The sequence below is a fragment of the Trichogramma pretiosum genome, unplaced genomic scaffold (genome assembly GCF_000599845.2).
Source record: "Trichogramma pretiosum strain Unisexual culture from Peru unplaced genomic scaffold, Tpre_2.0 scaffold66, whole genome shotgun sequence".
NCBI classification, from domain to species: Eukaryota; Metazoa; Arthropoda; class Insecta; order Hymenoptera; family Trichogrammatidae; genus Trichogramma; species Trichogramma pretiosum.
This window is the reverse complement of record NW_019640802.1, coordinates 906,065-932,371: the sequence shown is the minus strand read 5'-3', so window position 1 is coordinate 932,371 and position 26,307 is coordinate 906,065. Positions and strand designations below refer to the sequence as shown.

The 26,307-nt window shown below is 40.4% G+C and overlaps 3 protein-coding genes across 5 annotated transcripts; all 3 read left to right on the top strand.

Annotated features, from left to right (window-relative positions):
* The first annotated feature begins 5,811 nt into the window (after window positions 1-5,811).
* LOC106657219 (GMP synthase [glutamine-hydrolyzing]) lies at window positions 5,812-11,962 on the top strand. Its single transcript, XM_014378602.2, has 9 exons — window positions 5,812-6,133; window positions 7,687-7,938; window positions 8,013-8,225; window positions 8,298-8,707; window positions 9,011-9,663; window positions 9,735-9,905; window positions 10,334-10,576; window positions 10,649-10,837; window positions 10,916-11,962. Exons 2-9 carry the CDS (start codon window positions 7,721-7,723, stop codon window positions 11,015-11,017), a joined length of 2,199 nt encoding a protein of 732 aa, XP_014234088.1. The 5' UTR covers window positions 5,812-6,133; window positions 7,687-7,720; the 3' UTR covers window positions 11,018-11,962.
* A 1,434-nt stretch (window positions 11,963-13,396) lies between these two features.
* On the top strand, window positions 13,397-22,239 carry LOC106657292 (sialin). 3 transcript variants are annotated; one of them, XM_014378708.2, is made up of 8 exons: window positions 13,397-14,029; window positions 17,944-18,038; window positions 18,113-18,623; window positions 18,744-18,828; window positions 19,410-19,627; window positions 19,702-19,851; window positions 19,929-20,061; window positions 20,146-22,239. In XM_014378708.2, the coding sequence occupies exons 2-8, from the start codon at window positions 18,022-18,024 to the stop codon at window positions 20,688-20,690; spliced, it is 1,659 nt and encodes a 552-aa protein (XP_014234194.1). In that variant the 5' UTR covers window positions 13,397-14,029; window positions 17,944-18,021; the 3' UTR covers window positions 20,691-22,239. The 3 variants fall into 3 exon arrangements, with proteins under 3 accessions (XP_014234194.1, XP_014234197.1, XP_014234193.1); XM_014378711.2 differs by lacking the exon at window positions 13,397-14,029 and adding an exon at window positions 14,077-16,071; XM_014378707.2 differs by lacking the exon at window positions 13,397-14,029 and adding an exon at window positions 16,080-16,560.
* Window positions 22,240-24,878: 2,639 nt separating this feature from the next.
* LOC106657235 (endocuticle structural glycoprotein SgAbd-2-like) lies at window positions 24,879-26,213 on the top strand. The gene is made up of 3 exons (XM_014378628.2): window positions 24,879-25,014; window positions 25,109-25,269; window positions 25,687-26,213. Exons 1-3 carry the CDS (start codon window positions 24,994-24,996, stop codon window positions 25,967-25,969), a joined length of 465 nt encoding a protein of 154 aa, XP_014234114.1. The 5' UTR covers window positions 24,879-24,993; the 3' UTR covers window positions 25,970-26,213.
* Window positions 26,214-26,307: the final 94 nt, after the last annotated feature.

Here is a 26,307-nt window from a genome sequence, read left to right as displayed (position 1 = left end):
TTCATACGGAGTTGATGAATTTTCGAGTTTATTTCTTATCGTTACGATTGTTCGCAAGTTTCTGCCGAAATTAAGGTATGCCGGCGAGAATCCTGTCGAAACATTAATTGCTGTATCAATCGCGAATACAAATTCCGGTAGATGTTGATCCCACAGAGTGTGATCGTGCTCCACGAAAATTGCAGTCATCGTTTTTATCGATCGATTAAATCGTTCTATTGAATTACTTTGCGCATGATACGCGGCGATTAATGTCTGTACAATGCCGAGCTCTTGCATTCTACAGGTAACGGCTTTGTTCGAATATTCTGTACCATTATCGGTAAGAAAATATTTCGGACAACCCCATTTAAATAGTACCAGTTCTTCGAAACTTTTCAACTTTTCAACTTATTGCCGTCACAAAGGTGATCACCTTGTCAAGCCGGCTCTTATCGTGGCTCCTGACGGATATATACTTGACATCCACGGTCCGTATTTTTCCGATGCTCCAAATAATGATTCAGGTATGCTGGCTAAGGAACTCGAAGATGATCAAGCTGAACGATTATTTAAGATCAGGTGATATAGTTATTATGGACCGTGGTTATAGGGACGTTATACCATTATTACAAGATAGCGGGCTCATTTGCAAAATGCCTCCGTTGCTTCAAGCCGGAGAGTCGCAATTATCAACTGAAGATGCAAATGAAGCTCGGATCATTACGAAAATATGATGGATCGTCGAGGCAAGGAACGGTCATCTTAAGTGTTTTTTCATTTTCAGTTTCAAAAATCAAAATGCAAGCGGCTTATGTAAGGTCAGAAAAAGACGATTCGCTTAAGATAGTCGCTGTCAAGGATATTATAAATTTCAAAGCAAAATTCAGGCCGACTCAAAAATTCAAATTACAAGAGGGAACAGAATTAGAGTACGTTACAATAGTTTTTGTTGCTGGTGAGTATTTATATTTTACATAAATTTTTACCTTTTTAACTTCCAACAAATGTCTTAATAAAATAAATTATTATATTTTGTTGCAGAAAGTGAGGAAAAGTTGAAAGAAAAAATAAAAAATCCAAAAGAATTGTAAAGGCACCAAAAAAGTTACTTGAAACTGCATCAGACTTATCAGTAATCGAACAGCCTGTACGAGAAAGTACAAAGAAGAAAGAACAATCGAAAACCCAATCGATCCTTGATAGTCAGCTTACAAAATGGAAGGTATTAATCATTTAAATAATATTATTAAACCATCTCTGCGTTCAACGCAGTGGTTGAAACATTTTCTAACATTATTATTGTTGTCATTGTTATTTTCTAACATTGTTATTTAAACATTGTTATGTCCTTGGCTCTAACTTTGAAATGACTTGGTGAAAAATACCTTTCGATAGATTGGTCTGAAAAGTAGCGTCGAAGCAATCACTTGTCCCCACTAACTTGAAGAAAGCTCATGTTATGCATACTTGTTTCAAGTTAGATAACTATGTTATACCTTTTTTTAATAAACATTTTATTTCTTCAAAGCCTATTGCATACATTAATTTTTCCACAGCATTTTCGTTAAAGAATGTATCTATATTTCTAGAGGTCTTAGTTAAAAGGTTTTTTTATCCATGCCAATTTTACTAAAAATTGAAAGTCTATTTTTTGAAAATTTATCAAATTATGGGGACAAACCAGTGCTGAATCCTAAAATAGTAAATAAGTTCAATAAAATTCATTTATTAATTTTAACCATAGGTAAAAATATTTTATCTTTTTATACTCTATCTTGAATGCAAAAAGTAAAAATTGCAGCCCAGAATATCAATTTAATAGCTGAGAGCACTGAAACATCCTTTGATCTTTGCTATAGCTTTACCGCAGAATCTCTGAGTGAATTTATAACCAATCAGTATGGCTGGCATCTTCAAATCTTTCTAAAAGTATCCTCTTCCACTGAAGTGTTTCACATTTTTGTACATTTCAGTAACTATTTCATTACTAATAAGTACAAGCCTCTTTACGTATTCAATTGCAGCATTTTTTGATTTTTTTTACATTTACATTAATACAAATGTTTCTATGACATTTTTAAAAATTCTCAGACACTTGAGTGGAAGAGAAAACTCTTATAAAGCGTTTGCAACGTCATCTCCCTCTTGGCTATGAAATATTTCAGAAGATTTCGGAAATCTACTAAAAATTCGCTATGCACTTTTGAATATTCAAGATCGGTATATATGTAGGGGAAAGCGGGGCACGCGTAGACTCACCTAACTAAAATGCTCAATATAAAGTTTGTAATAAGAATAAATGAAAATTTAAACAGACCAATATCAAGATGAGAAGTCAATGAATACAATGCAATAGTCAAAAGTCATAATTTTTGCATATTAATTAAATGACAACCAAAATCAAGGAAGCGTTGAAATCAGTGCTTCTTGCCCCAGCGCAGGTAAGAGTAACTGGGCTCGGGGCAAGAAGAGCGCACTAGAGAAGTAGGTTTCTCATGCTTGATACTGTCTTCGCGCACATTGTTAATAGACGTAATTTGTTTATGAACTGAAAAATTATGAAAAAAGTTGAATACATAAACATGTAAGTGTAAATTTTTAGCTATGATTCAAATTTTTACAACACAAAATCTCTAAAATATTCAAAAAATTTTTTATTCGAAAAAATCGACTTTAGAGGATAATCCTCGAAATTTTCTGAAAATTAGATTTTCCGTAATTTCGGAAAATAAACAATCTTCTTCAAAATTATTGAAAAAATTTACGGATGTTTTTTAATTAATTATACAACTTATTCGTTCTATTTATTACTCAAATCAATCGTTTTTGCGATAAAAAATAATTGGATTTTTTTGTATAAACAATTAACTTCGGGAATGCCGTTTTGCTAGAAAAAGCTAATTTGAAAGTCTGTGAAAATTTCTGAGATACAATTACACTATGACAAACTTTGATCATATTTATGAAATTTTTCATCGTAAAACTTTGAAAATCATTTTCAGTTTAAGTTTTGCAGAAATTTTTACTGCTTGTTTTGTTTAGATATTCATAGCTTTTTTACTACGTTTTTAATCCTAAATCTGAACCCGGATTCGAAAAAGGCATTGAATTTCATACTATCATTGTGAAATTAATCGTTTTTGTATTGAGTTAATAATTGCGATCGGCGAAGAGCAAAACAACAACACGGTAAAATGAGGTTAAGTTTGAACGAAAAGTCAGCAGACCGCCGTCACGAATCGTCGCAATGCCTGGCATACCGCGACACTAATGCCCCGCTTCAGGCGCTACTCTTGCCCCATTAAGACATGTTTTTAAAAATTAAATATTTCATAAAATATTGCGTTTAATGAAATTTTGAAAAAAGCCTTTTCATCGGGAAGACATGACTGTTCTTATGAAAAAAAAGCGGTAGCATAAAAATCATTATCAAAAAAGATACAGAAGTGTGAAATAAGAAATTTTTGTAATAATTTTAGCGTATTTTTGTTTCGAGCTAAAATTAATAAAATAAACGTTTTTTCGCGTCGTTTTTGCGCTGCAATCGATAGTTACAAGTATATTTCAACAATATGTGGGGAAAAAATTTATTTAAAAAATCATTATCATTGAAAAAAACAAGAAGTCGTATTACCCCGCAAGTTACACTTGCCCCGCTCTCCCCTACATAAAGTGTTATAAAAATTATCAATAATATCATTGAAACATAGCACGCTAAAATTACCCTTATAAAAATTTCCAATAGGATCCCGCGAAATTCCTATTGGAATCCTATAGGACTCCTGTAGGAATTTCGCGAGATCCTATAGGAAATTTTTATAAGGGTAGGGTTTTATTTGTATCTGTAGCACCTTTATAATACCCTTGAAAACAAATCAAAAGACATAATAAAACATGAAAATTTCCGCTCTTTTCGAATCTGTAATAAAAAATGGGGGTCACCGTGAAAAAAACGATATTTCTCAATATTTTGTTCGCTGTAGGTTTGAGATTATGTTCAAGGTCAATTTCAAGGTCAAAAATCGATTCCCCGTCAAAAAATACATAAAATACATAGGTTTATGAATTTTTTCAAATTTTTTCATCATTTTAATCGCTGAGAATCAAATTTTTAAGTTTTTCCATTTAAAATACATTTAAGCTTCAAGCCGCTTGGGGGCCACCTTAAAATAATTTTTTTGAACTCTATAACCCGGCTTTCTCATTGTCTAATCAAATAGAAGACATCTAGGTGGGGGGAAAAGCAATACAAAAAAGTCAGGAAATAACGGACACCCTAATGATAATATAGAAAACCCTTTGAATGTGACATTAGTCACAAAACATTTTCACTCAAAGGTGATCTCAATAGACACATATGTGCAGTACATGATCGTAAAAAAACCGTAGAATGTGATATTTGTCACAAACCATTTAGACAAAAAAGTCAGCTTACACGTCACGTAAATACAGTACATAACTGCAGCAAACCTTTTGAACGTGATATTTGCCACAAATCATTCGGACAAAAAAGTAATCTCAAATGTCAGATAAATGCGATTCAGAATCGTAGCAAAATCTTCGAATGTGAAATTTGTCAAAAATTATTTGGAGCGAAGGATACATTTAAAAGGCATATGAAAATGGTACACGATCGTAGAAAATCTTAAGAGCACGAGATTTAAAAGTATTTTAAATTTCCATTCAGTTTTTTCATTACTGCAAACAAAATTGTTTTTCCCACTCTAACCTAAAATACGCAACTTTGCCGCTAATTTTAGGCTCTCGTAGGAAAAAATAGTATCTCAAACTGGTGCAGATATGGTTTTTTAACAAAACTCGTTACAGCACTCGCCTTCGGCTCGTGCTATAATCCCTCGTTTTGCTAAAAAACCATATGTGCACCCGTTGAGAAATATACTATTTCCTTCTGCTTACCTCATATAAATTAACGCCTCAATATAAACTACCTTCGCAAAAATAAAAAAATTCACCGTATCGACTGAAAATTGGCACGCACGTATCAACGTTTGGTCGCATATCGCGCGATGCGATATACTGCAGCCGGTGGTGGATTATCGTTGGTCGATCAGTCAACGACCCCTCGCTCGAAAAAACCGACTCGATTTTCGCTGTTGATTCGAGCCACTGTCGCTGTATGGGTAATTGATGATGCGGGGCAGAACGACTCTTCGCATCGTATCACTTTTTAGAAAACGAAGATAAATGTTGTAAATCGCGGCCTCAATAATAACAATGACGATGGGACATCGTGTTGGCGATGACGGCTACGAGGGCGCGTCATTCTGCCTTGTTATGCATTACATGCACGTTGTACCTTACACTTTCATACATTTAGATATATCGTTACATGCTGTTATACGAGTGCGTGAGGTGGCGCGCACCTATATCCGAGAGACATATCCGAGGCGATGCCGCCGTGCGCATTGCCCGGTGAGCCGCCCCGTATTTCAGAGTTGAAATAAAGCCACTCCGCCAAAGACATCTCTGCACGACGATACTGTGAGGAGCGATTCGCATGGCCGCTTACATCGCGTGATATCTGTCTTACAGAATATATAAGCCAATCTCTCGCGCGTAATATCGCGTTTTTTCTCAAATTTCGGAGTCGAGCTCGAGATAGCATACAGCAATTGCGATCTCATATTATAGCGGCACACGTTGTCTCGTTGAATGTGTGCGTGCGTGTGTGTATGTGCCTTATTAATATGTGCGTGTGCGTCCCGCAAACTGCCGTCGTGAATCGGTGGTGCTGCGAGCAGCAGCAGCAGCAGCTATACCAACGCGCGGCTTACAAGCTACTACTGACATAGGGAAAAACGGAGCCGCATAGCTTCCGCACATGCTGTGCTCTCCGTATTTAAATATACATAATAATAAGAGAGACGAGTCAATTTTTGGTGTGTACAGCCGCGCGCCGTGTCGCTTATATTATTACTCTCTGACTCTCACTCTTCGCATACATACATATATATGCGAGAGCAGCAGCCAGCCAGCCAACGACCAACTTATACACTGCTGAGTACAACGACTCGCGGACAGCAGTAGCAGCAGCAGCCGTAGCCGCAGTAGCAGTAACAGCAGCAGCACACACGCTTCCTTTTTTTACCTCGCCAACGTACGACGACTACTCGGCGATATATATAATTGGGTTAGTGCAACAGAAAAAACGGCAGCTACAGCAGCCGCCTAATTCTCTCTCTCTCTCTCTCTGTCTTTCTTTCGCACGTTCCGTTTTTTTCTCTCTCCTCCAAAAGAGTATTTATCCCTTTGGCGGACGTAGTAGGTATAATATCGGCCGCGGCACAACCTTTGCGCATGCTATAATACACATATCGTATAAGTGCACGCATACTACACACGGCGCCTCTCTCTCTCTCTCTCTCTTTTGCTCGGTGCTCCGATTATTGCACTGCTTTGTGCTGTGTGTATACTGAGGCTCGGTTTATCAACATGTGCCGCTGCAGTATCTAACCGACTTTACATACATATCTGCATCTTATAAGCTCTGCGGGGCTTTTGATATTTAATCGACGCGCGGCCACGACGTCTCCCACGTTGTTGTTGCTGCTCTGTACACTCGATAATCTCGACCTCTCCGCGAGTAACGCCGCTTTCTCGAGACCAATAATAATTTCGACAGCAGCAGCCCGTGAGTTTTTCCACCTTGTAGCATAATATAACCGCGAGATTGCATGTATGTATTTTTTCGCACGCACATATATATTAAGCACACGTACAAACACACACACTGCTGTCGGCGAACCTAACCTGCGCTCGTCGGCCCGAGACTGCATCCCGTCATTTGTATGTGCCCATTACCCTGCGTGCACTCGAGTGAGCTTCTGCGTCCGAGATTTTTGCATTTTACATCTGTTATCGTGTCGCTGAAACTTCGACTCGTATCGGATTTTCTGACTCCGGGCCTTCCTTCAGTGAGTTTCACTTAACGTCTTTTTAATCGCTCCAATTTTTCTTTCCTTTAAATGCAAATACACCTCGCTCGAGCTCCGCTGTGTCCTATTCTCTGTGTTGCGGTGCTATATTTTTATTTGCAAAAATATCTCTCTCGTTCAACATTATTTTTCATTAAAACCTTTGTTTAATTATTATAGAAAATTTGCAAAACTTTTTATTGCTTAAATACAGTAAAAATTTATTGATTAAATCATGTGCAATAAACATTTTTCTGAAAACAATAAAAAATTTATAAAATTATGCAAAATTAAGAGATAATTCATATTGCTTCATGTGTCAATTAAATTATCATAAACTAATTACTGACATACAAATAAAAAATTTAGCCGATTCATATCTTAACTGAAGCATCTTGATATAATAATCTTGATGTTTATTTCAATAATTTTGCTGTCACTGAATAAAATGTTTATCTTTTACTTCTACTGTAGAATGATTTATCCAAGCAAGATTTATTTTAAAGTCATTGACCAGTGATGTATTGAATTTCAACCAGTTTTAAACATGGTTGAAAAGTATAATTTTCATCTTACACATGATTAGTCAATGTAATATTAAGAAACTTGATATGTTTGTAGAAAACATCAATTGAAGCCATATGATAACCCCTGTATAGATACATTGCTTACCACAATCCCCCCTACATAGAATGCAATTAATAAATATACAAGCACTGACTGTAATATTTCATTCCTAATAATACCACTGACCGTGTTACTGTTTCAGCTGAAAATAAAGAACTAGTGATCAACCGTTAAAAATGGAACAAGTTGATGGTTCATTCAAATTTCAAGACCACAATAACGGGTCTGAAGATACACCCATGCCTTTGGTAGGAGCTCTCGAAAGTGTAGCTATTTTGGATGCTGGTGCTCAATATGGAAAAGTCATTGATAGGAAAGTACGAGAACTTAGTGTCCATTGTGAAATACTGCCTCTTGATACACCAGCGTTAACCCTCAAAGAACAGGGTTATAAGTGAGTTTTTTTTCCAGTGACATGATAGTGTATGGAATAAAAATTTCTTAACTTTTGTGATTTTTCAATTTCAGAGCAATTATTATATCTGGGGGACCTAGCTCTGTATATGCAGAAGATGCACCCAGATATGACGCAGATATTTTCAGAATAGGAATTCCTGTTTTGGGTATTTGTTATGGAATGCAAATGATGAACAAAGAATTTGGAGGGTCTGTCGAAAGAAAAGAGTGTCGTGAAGATGGTCAGTTCACAATTGAAGTTGATACAAAGTGCCTCTTATTCAAGTATGTGTTCAGATTGAGTCAAATGTTTTTATCTTATGACACTCAAATTAATTTGATATAAATATATTGCAGAGGCTTGGAAAAAGATCAAATGGTACTATTAACCCATGGTGATAGTATAGATAGAGTAGCAGATTCTTTTAGGGTTACCGCTCAATCATCAAATTTTGTTGCTGCCATTGCTTGTGATAAATTAAATTTATATGGTGTACAATTTCATCCAGAGGTTGATCTATCAACCAATGGTAAAATTATGCTGCAAAATTTTCTGTTTGGTGTAGCTGGACTCACTGGAAATTATACATTGCGAGATCGTGAATCTCAATGCATTCAATATATTCAAGAAACTGTTGGTAACAATAAAGTTTTATTACTTGTTAGTGGTGGTGTTGACTCAACAGTTTGTGCAGCTCTACTTCATAAAGCATTGAAAAAAGAACAAGTTATTGCTGTACATATCAATAATGGTTTTATGAGAAAAGGTAAATAATTTGTTTTATTGATTTTTCTGTACAATAATTTTAAATTAGTAAAAAAACGGTGTATTAAATAGTTGTGTAATTTAAATCAGAACAAATGTCCTTCTGATTATATAAGTATTGAAAAACTATTGCAAATCCATTGAATGTGTTACATATACCTTTATGTAAAGAGTTTCTTTTGCATGCATTTAAAAGCCTATAATTTAGCCTTCTGTATGTGTAACACTTCAAATGAAGAAATTTTTTTACTAATGTTCTTGACACAAATTCATTTAAAATACTTTATAAAATGTATTGCTTTAGGTGAAACACCTTTGGTTGAACAAAGTCTGGCAGAAATTGGCATTAAACTGAAAGTAATCGATGCGACGCTTGATTTTCTTCATGGTCAAACGACGATTCCGGAAGGTTCCTCTATTCCTTGCGAGACCACTGCAACGAATAATCCTGGAGAAAATCAAAACCCTCCAGCTACTTATTGTGTAGTAGTTAACAAAGCCAATAGAGATGTCAATATTTTCCCAAAGCCAAAATTAACGAAAATGCTTTGCTCAACAACAAATCCAGAAGAGAAACGCAAAATCATCGGCGACGTCTTCGTTCAAACAGCCAACGAAGCAATGGAAGAGTTGGGTTTGAAACCCGAAGAAGTCTTTCTCGGACAGGGCACATTAAGACCCGATCTTATTGAAAGTGCCAGCTCTCTAGCCAGTGGCAAAGCCGATGCCATTAAGACACATCACAATGACACTGCATTGGTCAGAGAGCTTCGCGATCAGGGTAGGGTCGTTGAACCGCTCAAAGATTTCCACAAAGACGAAGTCCGGCAATTGGGTTGTGATCTTGGCCTTCCAGAATCACTTGTACAAAGACATCCGTTCCCGGGGCCAGGTCTAGCTATTCGGATAATTTGCGCAGAAGAGCCTTACATGGACAAAGATTTTTCCGAGACAAGAGTAAATGTTTTACCCAACAAAAAAATAATTTCTTAAAAATGTTATATTTATTATTCATTTTTGCATAATAGGTACTGGTAAAAATAATAGCAGAATACGAACAAATGCTTCAAAAGAAACACGCCCTTTTGAATCGAGTGGATGGCGCTACGAGTGAGATAGAGCGCCAGCGACTCCGTACAATTTCGAATCAACGTCATCTTTCCGCGACGCTTTTACCCATTCGAAGCGTTGGAGTACAAGTAAGAATAAGTTTTTCCTCGTTATAAATCATACAAAACAAGTTCACTTTTACCGTAGATCATCCGCACTTTGTTGCGTAATTCTAGCTGGAAAGTCTGAATGTAGGTCAATCTTAGGCGGACAAATTTATCGCTTACATTTCAGCATGATAAATTTTACGTAACTCCTTTGTCTGGTTTATAAGAAAAAATTTAAAAAATCGGCACTATCATTAATTATAAGTCGCATTTAAAATAGTGTAGTACAATTTTTTGCTACTGTTGAGAAAACAAAAAATCGGTTGTAATTATCCAATTATTCATATAATCCAATAATCAGTGAACAATTTAATACACGCGAAACTAGCTTATGATGATATACAAGTAGTATGATGATATAATCACGCGGATTAGTGCTAATTAAATCATGTATCTGATTTGAATTGCAGGGTGATTGCCGTAGCTACAGTTATGTAGTTGGTTTATCGAGTGACGAGAATATACTTGAACCTGCAGAATGGGATGATTTATTGTTCCTTTCGAAATTAATACCACGAATCTGCCACAACGTCAATCGAGTTTGTTACATTTTTGGTAGTAAAGTACAGCATCCAGTCATGGATATTACTCCGACGTATCTTACCCCCAATGTTATTGGGACTATTAGACAAGCTGATTACGTTGCAAATCAGGTATTTAAACATTCTTATTTCTATAAATAATCTCTCAATTATAAACATGTGTTAATTGATATTTTTTTAAAGGTTTTGTCGTCGAACGGTTGTATGGGTCGTATTAGTCAAATGCCAGTAGTCTTAATCCCTATTCATTTTGACCGTGACTATGCCGCGCGTTCACCTCCCTGCCAGCGTTCCGTTGTTCTCAGGCCGTTCTGTTCGCGGGACTTCATGACAGGTACTCCAGCCATACCTGGAAACGAATTACCTATGCACGTGAGTATTAAATAATAAATATTGTATCATCTCGAGAAACGCTTAATTCTATATTAATTACGTTTCAATATATTTTAGGTAATCAAGAAAATGGCCAGTGAAATTTCCCTAGTCCCGGGCATTTCGCGCGTTTTGTACGACCTTACGTCCAAACCACCAGGCACTACTGAATGGGAGTAGTGAATTCACGTTGAAGACAGTCACTCGCAATATTTATTTAACATACAAAAAATTTTAAAAACTTTGCCAATCTATTGAAAAAGTTTAATATTGACGATCAACATTCGTCGATTGTTACACTTTTAATTATCATGCAATATAAGTTGGTAATAAACAGTAAAAAAAAATTAACAGAAATGTCAACAAGTGTAACTGGCTGTGCATGTGCGTTGACTAGATATGCTTGACTTTTTCTCAGTATGAGTAATTAAAATAACGTTGAAACAAGATTTCTCAAACAGCAAAAAAAGGTACATGAAAATTGTATGTTTGTATATTACGGTTATTTGTATGCAGCTATTTATATACAGTGCATTATATATCTCACATTTATTATTTACAATATAACGACTTTTGGTTGATTATCAATCGAACAAAAGATACGTGACAAAAAACTGTTTTATTTGAAAATGATTAATTTTTTACTTAATAAAAAAACTGCCTATTAACAAATAATGGCGAAAAAGTAGCTCTAGAGCATTTTTTTTTAAAAATAACACTGGAGCGACGAAAATAACTCTGAGTGTATAAAGGAAAAAAAATGTTTACGAATCTACGTCAGGTGAAAAAAGCTTCAATGTGCTTTTAGGTATGAATGACTCTACGGGTGATCGTGCATTAAATGATTTAATAAAACATAAAAATGGTTGTACGTTTGCATGTTTATGATTGTAGAGAGTATGTGCGTGAGTAGAGAGAAAAAATGTTAATTAAGAATTGCGTAAGAGTTGAGTATCAGTGCTTCTTGTAAATATGTTATGCATTCACCTTTGTCATCGTTTATTTAAGCAAATTGTAAAAAAATTTATTTATCAAGTAACATATAATGTATAGAATTCCATAAGTACTTGGTCACAAATCTTGTTACATAATTGATTCTTCATAAGAATTATTATAAAAAAAAAATGAAAACAAATGGAAGAGTAAAAGCAAAAAAATAATAAAGGTAGAGAGAGGGCGGCGGTCGACGTGTAGTCCGAAAATGAATGTATGCAGCATATTCGATTTATTTTATAGACATTCTATTAAATGCAGTCTCTTTGTGGTGACATTTAAATGAATTGTAAATTTTTTTGACAAAGCACAGAATTTATTGTGACGGGGAAGAGGACGCGTATATATGTTGATTTCACTTTGTGTCGAATGTGACACATGAGATTGCGAAAGCAGAAATTCACTTTTATCGAACTTGCGAGGAAAAAACGGAGCAAAAAAGTGTTTTCATATTATACATTATTAATCAATATACTTATAATAAAATCAAATTTTTACATTAAAAAAAAAACGTTTGTACGCATGCACTAATAACCCTATGGAAATTGGATCGTGGAGTTTTATAGACGGATGCAGATAACGAGTTTTTTTATTATCGCACGCATAAAAGTTTCGATAATGCGCGATCGCGCGCACGCACGCACGCTCGCGGCCGAACGTAAAATAATAATTTTGTTAACCTACTTTTCAAGCAGTAAGTTCGGAGAGGCGTTTGTGTTATCGGTCGCTCGTTTGAAGCTATGTCGGAAATTTGAATGTATCGAAGAGAGAGAAGAGCGGCCGCGTATAGCACGAGTTCCTGGAGTGCGGCGGTGGTGGCGGAACCGCAAGTTCAAAAATTCTACTTCTTAGAGAGAGAGAGAGAGAGATATGGAGAGATATTGAGCTACACCGGGCGAAACGATTTTTTGAAATAATTCATATAAAAATTCGAACCGGCGCTTTATCTATGCTGCGGGGGTACGTATAAAAGATCAAAACACACAACATTGTCAAGCATTTTAATTGAAAAATCGATATTATACATTATATTCACGGGCAGCAAGCGGCAAGCGGGGTATACAAACGTAATCGGAAAATCGATAAAAGCAAAAAAAGAAAGAAAGAAAAAAAAACAATAACAACAACGCGAGAGTCGCGCGGCGCGGCCGCGAGTCGTGAACCTTGAGTTTTGTGTGTGCAGTACCTAGCTCGCTCGCGCGGGCAGCTAGCAATTAGCGAATCGATAACGTTTATAGGTAGGCAGGCAGGCGCGCGCGTGCCCGAAGGTTCGCCTGCACACGAGTCAAAAAAAGCTCGCGCCTTTATAGTAGCGTTTTCGTACGTAAACTGCGTTACTTGCAGTCGATATGTAATGTATGAGAGAGGCGGCAGCAAGGGTCTGCGAGCTGACGCGGCGGCGCGGGGTCGATATAGGTTCTTCTCTCTCGGCTCGGCGCGCGTGCCTCGGTGTGCATACATGAACGAGCTATAACACACAAGAGCGCATGTTGTATCGGAGAGAGAAGAGAGGTAGTGGCTCGCACATGTGTCGCCTGCAGTAGTCGCGCGACGCCGTCGTCGTCGTCGTCGTCGTCGTCCGTTGTCCGTCGCCTGCTGCCGTCCGAAGAATCAGAGAGAGAGAGACACCACATTTATACGACGTGCCGCAGCAGTTTGACATTCTCATGCGATAATAATCAAAGTGTGTGACAGACTGCGTATCGTCGGTTAGGGCGAAATTGAGCAACTATTTTGTCGTGTTCCCGGAGTGCGCGAGAGACGACGACGAAATCCCGCGCGATTACTCAGTACTCTCCTCTTTGCTTCGAGGGTCCCCGTGCGCGAGTGTGAGTGAGTTATATTGTACGGTGCGCGCGTGTGCAAGCCCCATCGTTGCTCGTTGAGAAGCCGATGCGTGAAAAGCTGTTGATCGACCGCATCACCAGCAGCAGCAGCAGCAGCAGCAGCAGTACAACGACGGCGTCGACGACGATTCCTCCACCAGCAGCTCCTGCAACGACGATGATTCACCAGGCCTGCGATCATATCGAGGAAGAAGAAAGGATCATCGTCGTTGACAGCACCTTCGATCGCTGTTGGTCGCCGCCGCCTTCGCCCTCGTTGTCGTCGTCGTCGTCGCGGCCTATAAGGAGTAGCAGCAGCAGCACCGCGGCTGCCGCAGCGGGCATGGGCTCATCGATTTTCGGCCCTCTACAGGTGTGACGATGCAAAAAAAAGAAAAAAAAAATCAACCAAATGACAAAGCAAAAAAAAAATCGGAGCGAAAAAGCTCGATCGGGAAAAGATTCTTACACCGGGTGCATGTGTTGCAACATTCGCTCTCTCTCTTACTCTCGTCGGTCGTTACATGATCAATGATTTCGTGCGCTCGTTCTACATATAACGACAGCAGCTTGCAGCACGGATGCAATGCACTGCAACATCAGCAGCAGCATTATTATTTCCGCGAATGCGAGTACTACACGCGCCGTGCCGCGCGCTCTCTACGAGCCACTCGAGCGCTTGCGCGTGCGAAAAGCTCTCTATAGTATCTCCAGATACGTATCGCTCTTCGGGGAGGGTAGTTGCTCCTTTCTCGCCAGCAGCAACGACGGCGACGAGTCACGATCATAATAATGACAATAATAGTAACGACGATAGCAATCGGCAGCAGGCCGCCTGAAGCGCGAACGGGGGGCGTCTCGTTGTTGGAAAATGCAGTAGGTAGCAATTTCCTTGCGCGCGTGTCTCGCTCTCTCTCTTTCTTCGTGGTAATGCACACATGCATATACGTGCAGCCGATCAGTGCAGCAAAATCGATCGATATATCGAGCTGACTTTCAATCGTACACGTAGCCGCATACGTGTGGCTCTCTCGCTATGCCATGTCATGTCTGTCTGTCTGTGTCCGTGTGTGGGCACACAAGTCTATGCAATAAAGTTGCATATACATAGTTCGCGACCCAATGCCGACGACAACGCGTCGATCGTGTGCCAAAGTGAGCGACGCATTATATACAGCCACTGTTATATCGATCGCGCGCGTCGGCACGAACGAACGAATGAAAAAAAAAATTGCGCGCCGCTCGATCCGCCTCTATAAAACGCGAGCTACCGAGCTTGCGACGAGAGCGAAAGATTTGTCCGCATCGATATGCGTGCTCCGCTGCCGCCACTGCGCGTTTAATATATATAAATATGCGGCAAGACTACTCCCTTTTCATGGCCCCCGCGTCTCGTTTATTATAGCTCGTGCGGCTGCACTCGTACGTATGAATATTTAATTTAAATATATACGTCGTCGGGCGCTGATACGATACGCGAGTAGCCGCTATTGGCTCGCAGCCTCGCTCTCGGCGCTTTTTAAGCTCTCTATATAACGTAAATGCGGTCCCCGCCTCGAGTCTATATGAGATACCGTCACGTGCAGTCCGAAACACGTGACATTTTTCGCCGCCGCCGCAGCCGTCGTCGCAAGTCATGGTCTTTTATAAGTGTGTCCGTGTGTCTGTGTATGTTGTGCAGCGTCGCTCTTGTTATATTATTAGGAGAGGAGAGAAGTCGATGCGTCTGCGTTTAGTCGAGTCGGTTGTTGTGATGAGTCAAGACTATACAAGACGACGCGACGACGATTAAAAAACAATACGGCAATTCGCATTATCGGCCAATGTTATAATGTAAATATACATAACGTGTATACTCGGCCTGCTAGCATGACCGGCACAATTCGAGCGATACAATATGCATCGCCGTCGTCGTCGCGCATAGATATGCATTGTTACAAGCTCACCGATCACGATACTCTGGCGCACATACAACAAAAGTGCACGTCTCATCGGATTTTATTATCGATGACAGCTGTACTACTACCATCATTATGTAATTTGGCCCCACACGCGATCGTTCGATATCTTTTTGGCAGACGGAGAGCGAGCGAAAAATCAGAGCCGCGTCTCTCTCGTAATAAGCAGCAGCGGCTTAGAGTTAGCTCGCCCTCGCGCACACGCGGAAATTACGAAATTTTACGGCTCGAGTGCGACGAGCTCCTCTTCTCCTCTCCTAAATTTGCGAGCTACTCACACACAGACACACACACATATATATATGTAAGCTCGTCTGCTGCTGGTGGGGCATAAATAATTCCAGACGCACGTATATACACGCTCTCGTGTAAACGTTATAAGCCACAGAGTTTAGCCACGCGAGAGCACACCACTACGCTACATATTACACATTCGTCGATGTTATATTATATACCGGTCAGTATATTAGCAGTGCGTCGAGCGAAAGAAGGGGGGAACCCACCGAAATTCGAGCGTAAGGGGCAATCGTCGTCTCGCGCGAAAACGATGACACCGCTCGCGAGCTCGTGCCGCGCGATCGTCTGCAGCAGCACATGCGACCGTGAGTGAGTGAGTGATACAGATAAGAGGATAACACACGCAAGATATAGCCCCGCGGGAGGATCATGCCGGGACGACGACGCGCCGCGAATCGAGACCGAAAATCGACTCGCGTTGTATCCATTGGCCAGGACTGCTGCTCCGTTGCTGTCGTCGTCGACGCGTATCTCGTTGCATCGACTTATACCCGGATCAGATGACAGCTGATCGAGCGAGCGAGACACAAACCAAAAGTTATATTATCGACGAAAATTCATTCATCGCTCGTAGAGTAGTCGTGCGTGCTCGTGTCGTATAGTGTTTAGTTCAGCCGATTCGATCGAAATATAAATTATACATAAACAAGTAAGTCCTCCTTATAACGCTTTGCTTTATCATCATCATCATCGTCGTGCTCGTATAGGCTTATAACGTGTCAAAGAGAGCTCCGATTATTATTATATTATAATGTGCTGGGCACAAGGGGTCGATACATTTGTGACATAAACTTGGGTACATGCTATACACACACACGTGGGCCGATCGTATCCTGTATATAGGTATACACACAATGACGCGTCGTAGTAAATGTGTGTTTATAATATTAAAATTTCACCCATCAACTCGAGCCGAACAATGAGCTAGAGCTTTCAACGAGCGACTATCGCGCTCGTACATACTCGTATATAAGTACGCGGTTGATCATTATCGAACAAAAAAAAAGGTAAATATTATAAACGCGTGTATAAGTGGTATTTGTGCTGCACTGTCATTCGAGAGCCGCATATTATGTAGAAAAATTTCACGTGACGCCGCCAATTCTCGCAATTCGCGCGATCAATGATCTCTCTCTCTTCCTCTCTCGCTTCGTTTTGCTCGCTCGCTCTCCTCGGGGCAGCACACCGAGTATCAAATTCTCTAAATATAACATTTGAGAATGGCACGAAGCGTAGTAAAAAAAAAAAAAGAAAAAACACCGAGCCGTGACAAGAAGTTGCGCAGCTTTTGTTAATACATGTTAATCGGTACACACACACGAATGCACCGTGCATGTGTGTTGGACTGGCTTTATGTAAGACGCAAGCGCGCGCGCGTAGTTTTTCAACGTAAAAAAAAAAAAAAAACAGTAAGATGGAAAAAAAATACCCACAGAGGAATCGTTACAATAACACTGACTGCAGCAGAAAATTTAAGGCACTAATTGCTCTATGATTAAATGGCCTTTAACGGTTGTGTATTATACACGTTCGTATACCTAGATATATCCGTCGTAAGCGCGCGACGGCTTTGCGTAATATCCCCCTGCGCGCGCGCGATCGTGTGCTTACCGAACCTCGTGTGCAGCTGTTGCCGATTTTTTGTTTCCTCTCTCTGTTTTCCGTTGCCATTGGCCATTGGAAGGGCTATTGTTGTTTTCGATTCGATCTCATCGCGTGCTTTTCCCATCTGGTAATTGAATAAAACAAAAAGTATGCGCACAACAGTGGACTCGAGGCGCGACACTTTGCGCGATCGGTCGGTGCGAAAATTAGTGCAATATATCATCGTTAATCGCGTACTATTAGGAGGCTAGAATAAATCGCGCGCCGAAGTCGTTATTAATTTTGTCTCTCCTTTTTTTCGCGCGCGCGTTATGCAAGCTCGCTGGCGAGCATCGAATTATCATAATCCACACGGCGGAGAGCGAATTTTTCCAATAATCAAGCCTCGAGCGTGTTCGATGATAATATTTCGTATTTCCGTCCGCAGAATCTGAGGTGACTTGAAGCGAGCTCGGTGAAGAATCAGCTCCGCCAAGCCTGCTGGTACATCTACTTTATCGTCACAATGACCAATCCGGAAAGGTACAAAAGCGACTTTTTAATTTTTCTACTTTTCACTCGTCCAATTATATTAAAATCGATATAAACTCGTACAGGCTGGAGGAGCCACGGGCCTGCAAGAGGACGATCCTCTTCCAGTTCCAGCGGCTGGCCGATCTCGTGCCGGCCCGCTACGTCCTCTACATGCTGTCGTTCACGGGCTTCGTCGTGTCCTTCATGATGCGCATGGACATGAACATGGTGATCGTGCAGATCCTGCGCAAGGAGAAGGATCGCGTGGTGCCGGTCTGCTCCACCAGCCAGCCGGACGACATCGTCAACGGAAGCTACTACAACTCGACCGAGCGTATGTTGGCCAACGACGCGATGAATCGCGATCGCTTCGACTGGAGCACCGACGTCGAGATCTGGATAATCAACAGCTTCTACTGGTGCTACCTGCTGTCCCAGGTGGCGGGGGGCATGCTCACCCAGCGCTTCGGCACCAAGCTCGTGTTCGGCGGCTCGCAGTTCGCCACGGCCATCTGCAGCCTGCTCATACCCGAGGCGGCCTACATCGGCTACGTTCCCGTCGTAATTTTGCGCAGCATTCAGGGCGTAGCGAGCGTGAGTCACACTCTAAGATACATTTTCATCGTGATACGTCTTATGCAGGAATTTTTCGGGCATTGGGGGAGAATATTTGGCTAATCTGGTGACTGGTTTTTTTTTTTTTCTCTGCAACAGGGCCTGACGTGGCCAGCCATGTACGCCGCGGTGGCCCACTGGATACCCCTCGACGAGAGATCGCGTTTCATGTCTTCGTTTCAAGGTAACGTTTAAAGTCGCTGTCATTCGAGACATTTTAATATACTCGCTATACGTCTCGCGATAATCGTTTGCGCGATTAGAGTCACTATATATAATACGATCGTCCATCAATCCCGCAGAATTCAATAATCGAACTGTTATAAGCTTTCTTTTTTTCTTCCTTTTTTTGCGCTACTTCATCTCCGCGAGAGAGAGATATAGACCGTTTTTAATGACGATTAATGGCAGCCCCGAGTATTTTCCACACAACATACAGAGCTCGAGAAAGAGAGAACCTTGGCGCTTCTCGAATTCCTTCGTACTACGTACCCCTCGCGTATACACTATATAATACAAATAGCTTCGACACTTTCAGCTTACGCGCGCGCCGACACTTAACGAAGAAATCAATTACGAGCGAGCGTGTAATTTTCCTCATTTCGCCTCATTTCGTTGTCGTCATTTTTTTTATTCGGTTCTATGCAATTTTTTTTGCTCTCTCTCTCGCTCTTTATACGTTTAATTACACGTTGTTGCTGTTGTTGTCGATAATCGTTCTCTCTCTGTAATATGTGACTCATTGTATAATTGTAACGACGACAGGCTTCAGCTTCGGCATCGGCATCATCTACCCGCTGGCAGGCTTTATCATGACCCATTACCACTGGAAGTACGTGTTCTACACGACGGGCAGCATCGGCGTGCTCTGGAGCTTGGCCTGGTACCTGTTCGCCTACGACACGCCCTCCAGCCATCCCCGTATATCGCCCATGGAGTATCAGCTCATACAGGGCAGCATCGGCGAGTACACCAATCCCAACGTGAGTGTAATTTTTTTTTTCACCCGAAATTGTGTTCATATTGTTATAACGAAGTAATGTTTTTGCGCGCCCAGCTCGTAACCGTGCCTTGGAAAAAGATCCTGAAATCGTGGCCGTGCTGGTCGATCGGCCTGACGACCTTCGGACGCATCTGGGTGCACTACGTGTTCATCGTCAACGGCCCCAAGTACATGGAGAACGTGCTCGGGCTCAACATACAAACGGTGAGTGACATTATCCGTCCATCAGCGAAAAATCAACGAAACAATTGTGGCTGATTTTTACTTTCCGCGAGATACAGAACGGTATCCTTAACGGACTGCCCTTCATCCTGAGTTACATCACCTCGGTGGGATTCTGCTGGGTCGGCGACGTGCTGGTGCGCTCCAACACCATGAGTCTGCTGAACGTGCGAAAATTGTTCACTGCTCTTGGTAAGAAAATAAATATTACAGCTTGACAATGAAGAGCGAGCAAAAATATTATTATTTACGATTCTATTTGTATTCTCTGCTCAGCCCAAGTCGTGCCGGGAATCCTCACTATCGTCATCGGGTTGTTCGGCTGCAACGTCGCCGGGGCCCTGACCTTCTGGTTCATCGCGGTTGCGCTGATCACCGCTGCCTACGCCGGCGCCATGGCCAACGTCGTCGACATCGCGCCCAACTACGCCGGGCCCGTGCTGGCCTTCGCCCAGACCATACACATGTGCGCGAGCTTCATATCGCCCGCGGTGGGCACCTACCTCACCAAGGACCAGAGCCTCGAGTCCTATCAGAAGTACTACCAGCTGACGGCCGTCGTGTCGTGTCTCACCTACGGCTTCTTCCACTTCAAGGGCTCGGCCGACGTGCAGTCCTGGAACTATCCGGACGAGAAGCTGCCCCAGCCGGCCGCTGGCCAGGAGGAGGCCCAGTCGCCGCTCAACGACGACGCCGACGCCGAGGATCAGGACGAAGAGGAGGACGAGGGGGAGACCGTCGGTGAGCTGCCGAGGAGGGCGGCCGAGCTCAACAGGAGCAGAGGTTCCCAGGAAACCGAGTCCCGTGCCGGACGCGATTAGCCCACAGACCCTCCCCCCTTTTTTTTCACTTTGTTTTTTCTCGCCCACACTTTTTCCAAAACGAAAAACAGAAAAAAACTATACGCTTTTTAACGGTACTTCTTCCATATGTTTAATGTTAAATCTTTGTCACGTGTGCACACGACGCAACAACGACAAAAACGAGAAAAAAAGTAGAAAAAAAACAGAATAATTACGCAGAACACACACAGGATCGTTTTCGTGCATAAACATGACATATTGATATAAATGGATAAAATATAAAAGTTAGTCTTATGTATTCGTATTACGCGCTTATTACTTGAACTTTCCGCTCAAACCGACGACTACGAGAGCGCACGCAATTTATATATGTATATTTTTTTTCTTTCACTGCGCGCCGAGTCGTTTTAAATAATGAAACTAAACAAATATATACAAGAGCCGCGACTTACATAGATAGCGATTTATTTTCTATAATAAACGGACTATTTTCTTAAAGCTGTACTTTTTAGTCTCTCTCGGTTGATCTACTTGTGTATATATGTGCTGTCGTTGATTGTAAGCATTTTTTTTCCTTTTGTTTACGACAATACTACTTACACCTTTCAAAAAAAAAACAACTAAAAAAACAAAAAGAGATGACCTGATAATATTATGTAATGTAAAATACACTCAATGTGCTCAAATGTGATCAAAGTAGATTTATCATGTAATCGAGAAATAGACGTACATTTATTAAGCTACGAGAAACAAACAGAAAACGTTGTAACAAAATTAAAAAGCAGCAGTGTGATACTTAATATGAATGCGTATAAGAGAATCGAATTCTAACAATAGTGAATATTTCTTATATTAAGAGTATTTGTTGTATTTCCAAGTGCATACTTAAAAAAGAAATATAGATATGTATACACACACGCGCGCGTACGTATGTATATATAATAATATGATTTATAACGAAGGCTTGATTTTCGAGCAATACTTTTTTATAATGACCAAATATTATTTTCGAATTGTATACGCGGTATACGATTCGTCATGCAGTATATATTATATAGAAGAGAGATAGTAAAGGCGATTGTCGTGCTATTACATTTTTAGAGTATATAATATATTCACATGCGTTTGAAGAGCAGAAAAAAATTTTTTAAGTGAGCGAGATAGCGGGAGGCGCGCATTTGGACGCGAGGAAGAAAGAGAGAGGTAGAGAAGAAAATAATTGCGAATGAAATATTTACTAAGGCGTACACAAAACAAATTGTAAAGTTTATTTTTTTGTCAATCGAGTATGCGGATTTCGTTATTTGAAATCTTTATTATGTACTTATGAATATATTGAAAAAATATTATCGATAAAAATGACTTCTGCTGCGTCGATTCGCATGAAAAAAAATTAAAATAATAATAATTTTAATAGTAATAATACTTAATAATAAAATATTATTAATAACTAGAAAGAGGTGAATTCTTACAATCGTCTATATCGATGTTATTCTTAAGAGCGAAAGTACACATTTGATATATATACGAGATTGTATATTGAATCTATTAATGTAATGGAATGTCACTTGAGCCGAATGCATTTTCCTATTGAAAAAAAAAAAAATCAAAACAATGGTGAACGATGAGAAATGAAAAAAGTAAACGAAAAAAAAATGACACTATTTTTATAAAAATAAAAATTTTAATTTGAAAATCGAGCAAACAGTTGGTTTTTATATCACCATCACATCCACAAATGGTCTACAAAAATCAGACCTTTTTAAAAATGAAGGTAAAAATAAGACGTTCTAGATTTTGCAACGGAAGGTAAGATATTTCAGTAGTTTATTTACATCGAGGAAGAAAGGTTCGTTTAATGGAAAAAATTTTAATATACTATAAAGTCTACATGTTTACGATAATGTTTTCTGCAAATTTCAATAAAACGACATCAGTCCAATAGCCAATCCGAAAACACGCTGTGCTGCGCTCAAGATCCACCAAGACTTTTTTATTCACCTAAAAATAAAAATTAATTTATATATTAATTATAATTTGATTTAATTTTTTTCTTTAATAAAGAAAGGCGAGAATACGAGGTCACTCGCTTAGGAGCGCTTGTACGTAACATTATGAAAATTCTTATCTCTCGAACGCTTTTAACGATCAATCAGAAAGTTTCAAAACTACCCACACAACTCATTAATCGAGTCGACTTTTTAAGAAAGGACTATAAATGGCAGGCATCACTAAGGCGTGAAATAACCAAGTATTCGCTGCAAAATTTAACGCGTCGACGACAACGTTGATTTTCATTCTGAATCAAAATTACGCGTGAATCGGAACATTCAATATGTACATACCTTAATGACCTTTTATATTATATTTATTGAAAAATTTTAGTTACACCTAAACACTAATTAAATTTAAGTGATGAATGAAGTACCAATACTATAATTAATTAAATAGTAATATAAATTGAATATGCTATAAATTTATTTGGCCATTATGCGATTTCATTGGTAAAAATGTAAATACCTCTGCTATTTTTATAAAATTTAATTACCTTACTCGCATTAAACGTAACGCACTAAGTTTGAAAAATACAAAACTTTGATTCATTGACAAATATGGCAAGCGCATTGTAAACACTCCGAATTTCAGCTCTTGATTCAGATTCGCAGTAGTTCGTGAGTTACCGCTAGATGGCGTATGACCGAATTTTCAAAATCCAAAACAGAAAAAACAAAGTCTATTAAGACTTTAATTAAGTCTATTAAGAATATTAATTAAGTAAGATCAACTTTTTCCTCACTCAATGACGGTAGTATCTTTGTCATACTTCGGCATTGATATGCGATTGACAGTTTCTAAAAATATTCAGTTTCTGAAATCTTAATCAACTAGAAACTCTTTAAAATTGTACTATATTATTTAAAATACCAAAAAAGTATATTGATTTCAAAGTCCTGTACTTGATGAATCCTCATCCTAATATGAATATGGCAACAAAAACTTGTTATGAATATTTGTTGACCGAAGTGCTAGATCAATCTGCATATAATCCAGTTCCGAAAAAAGCTTCTAATATTTTACTTTAGTTACATTCAAAAGAACCTTTAGTTCGAAATCGATTGCCATAATTGTGCAGTGATAATCCACTTTTAAAATTAACTGAAACCCCATAAAAATCTTGTATCAACTGGCTTTTTTTTATCGTCTCATTGAATCATGAAAAAAAAATCAATAGAGATCCTTGTGACGATTCTCAATGATAAATTTGATAATGTATTATGCACTAGTATGATCACAATCTTAAGAATCGTAACGCTATTTTGCGCTGGTTTTCAATATTTAATTAAAAGTTCCTCGGATTCACTTCACAATGGACTCGAGCTTTCCACGCCTAGCGTCTGGAATCTCACCTACATCTGTAAATTTGCGCGTCAAAGCGCGCAGCAGATCGCGGAACAATTTCGTCGTCGTCTTGGGCTCAGCGGCAGTATTCGCGGGGTGTGCTCCTTTCACCACTTTCGTATTACGAAATATGATAATGACGCGCGAGTACACAACGAACACACAGCGAGATACACAAAAGGTTTATTATCCGATCGGCTCTCTCGGGTTTGAAAACTACGCCGACTTTCAATAAAACCCATTCACACACAGCCCAAAGGTAATGGGCAAAATTGATATTGTAGAATTGATCGTTCATCTCGTTCGCGCAGCGCATCTTGTAATAATAATACAGACGAGTGCGATACATAATGCGCACAAGTATAATATTTGCATAATATTGTGTGTATGGCATATCTGTGTTTCGGGGGCGTACGGGCGCGAGGGCAGCGAGGCGCTGCGAGGAATCTCGACGCAATGACCGAGAGTCTAGTAGCGATCGGCGAAAAAATAAAAGCAATAATTTTTTTGCCCGTTGCTGTTACTGTTTGTACAACGCAGCACACATTCATAGAGAGAGAAAGAGAGATGAACGTGTCAGGTGCACATCTCTCTTGCGTGCACAGGTGTTGTCTGTGTATTATGTATAGAAAGAGATGATGGGAGCCCCTCCACGAAGATCGGGCGGAGTTTTCCTTCGGGCTGCTGCTGATGCTGCTGCTGCCCTTTTTCGATAGATATGCCTCTCTTTTCCCCGCGCGCAGCGCTTACTCTCTCAAGCTCGTCGGCGCGCGCGCTAAGCTATAAAATCTTCGACGTTCGCTCAAGCCCGCGCAATAGCATCCCATATAGCGTGGCACGTAGCTGTGGTGTTTGTCGGTAGCAGTAGTGTGTCGTTTTACTATAAAACTTGTGAATCGAGTGCGTTCCGATCGAATCCACCATGGCCAGAATCAGCGGACTCGTAAGTAATCTCCGAGCCGAGAGCTTGCGCCGACTCGCCCGATTCCAATTTCAAAAATTTGCTTTTCACACGCATGTATACGCATCCGATGCAGTTGCTCGTGGCGCTGACGATCGTCGTGGCCGCGACCGAGGCCCAGTACAATCCGTACAATCAGGTGGTGCAGCCGCGCTACAATCCGGACTACTACGGGCGCCGATACGCCATCCTCAGGCAGAATCACGTGCAGGACATCGACGGCCATTACGCCTTCAGGTAGAGTACAGGCTAATTCGAGTATTAAATTTGTAATATCGACGCGCGGAGTGGATTCTTTCTTAATGCGTTGTCGACACGCGAAGGGCCGACGAAATAATTGAAGGGGATGACGTACGTATACGTAACGATCGCCCACTGCGCGGATATAATATCATATTATCGAGTTGTCGAGTCTCGCGTAATTATTATACGAAGCGATCGATAATGATTTACGCCTTGTGTGCAATAATAATAAATCGGCGAGCGAGCTATGCGCCGTCGTTTCAAAATCGCCTGCGGCGGCAGCGGCTAATTTGATCGAGAACAATTCGAGACGCGCGTTAATCGTCCTCGTCGCGCCAATTAAAAAAAAATAAAACAGTAACTAATTGTTGCCTGTCTCTCTCTCTCTCTCATCCCGCGCTCGATCCGAAGTTACGACACGGAGAACGGCATCTCGGTGGCGGAGGAGGGCCGCCCGGTCAATCGGGGCCCCTACGGCCGCGTCGAGGCGGTGCAGGGCCGCTTCAGCTACACGGCGCCCAACGGCCAGCCCATCAGCGTGCAGTACGTCGCGGACGAGAACGGCTTCAGGGCGAGCGGCGCCCATCTGCCCACGCCGCCGCCGATCCCAGCGGCCATTCAGCGAGCCCTGGCCTACAACGCGGCTCACCCGGAGGAGGATCACGATCCCTACGCCAGGTCGAAGCCGTTCTAAGAAGATGAGGAAACGATGATTCGAAGGAGGAAGGATGGGAAGGAAGATGCCAATTAATTAATTAACTATCGATTAATAATACTCGTGCCTAAACTGAACAAAACAAAAAATGAAGAAAAATAATGTATATTAACCAAAGCTTCGTGGATGCCTCTGTTTAAATTAATATACAAGTACTGATGTCTCTGTACAATAATTTTTATAATACAAAATACATACTGATACCAATAAAAGTCTCTTTTGTAAAATCGAAACAATTCAGAAATGTGTGTGTGTGTGTGTGCACGCTTGGCTATGGCGCAACCGCATTGTATTATATATCCCCCTTTTTAATACAC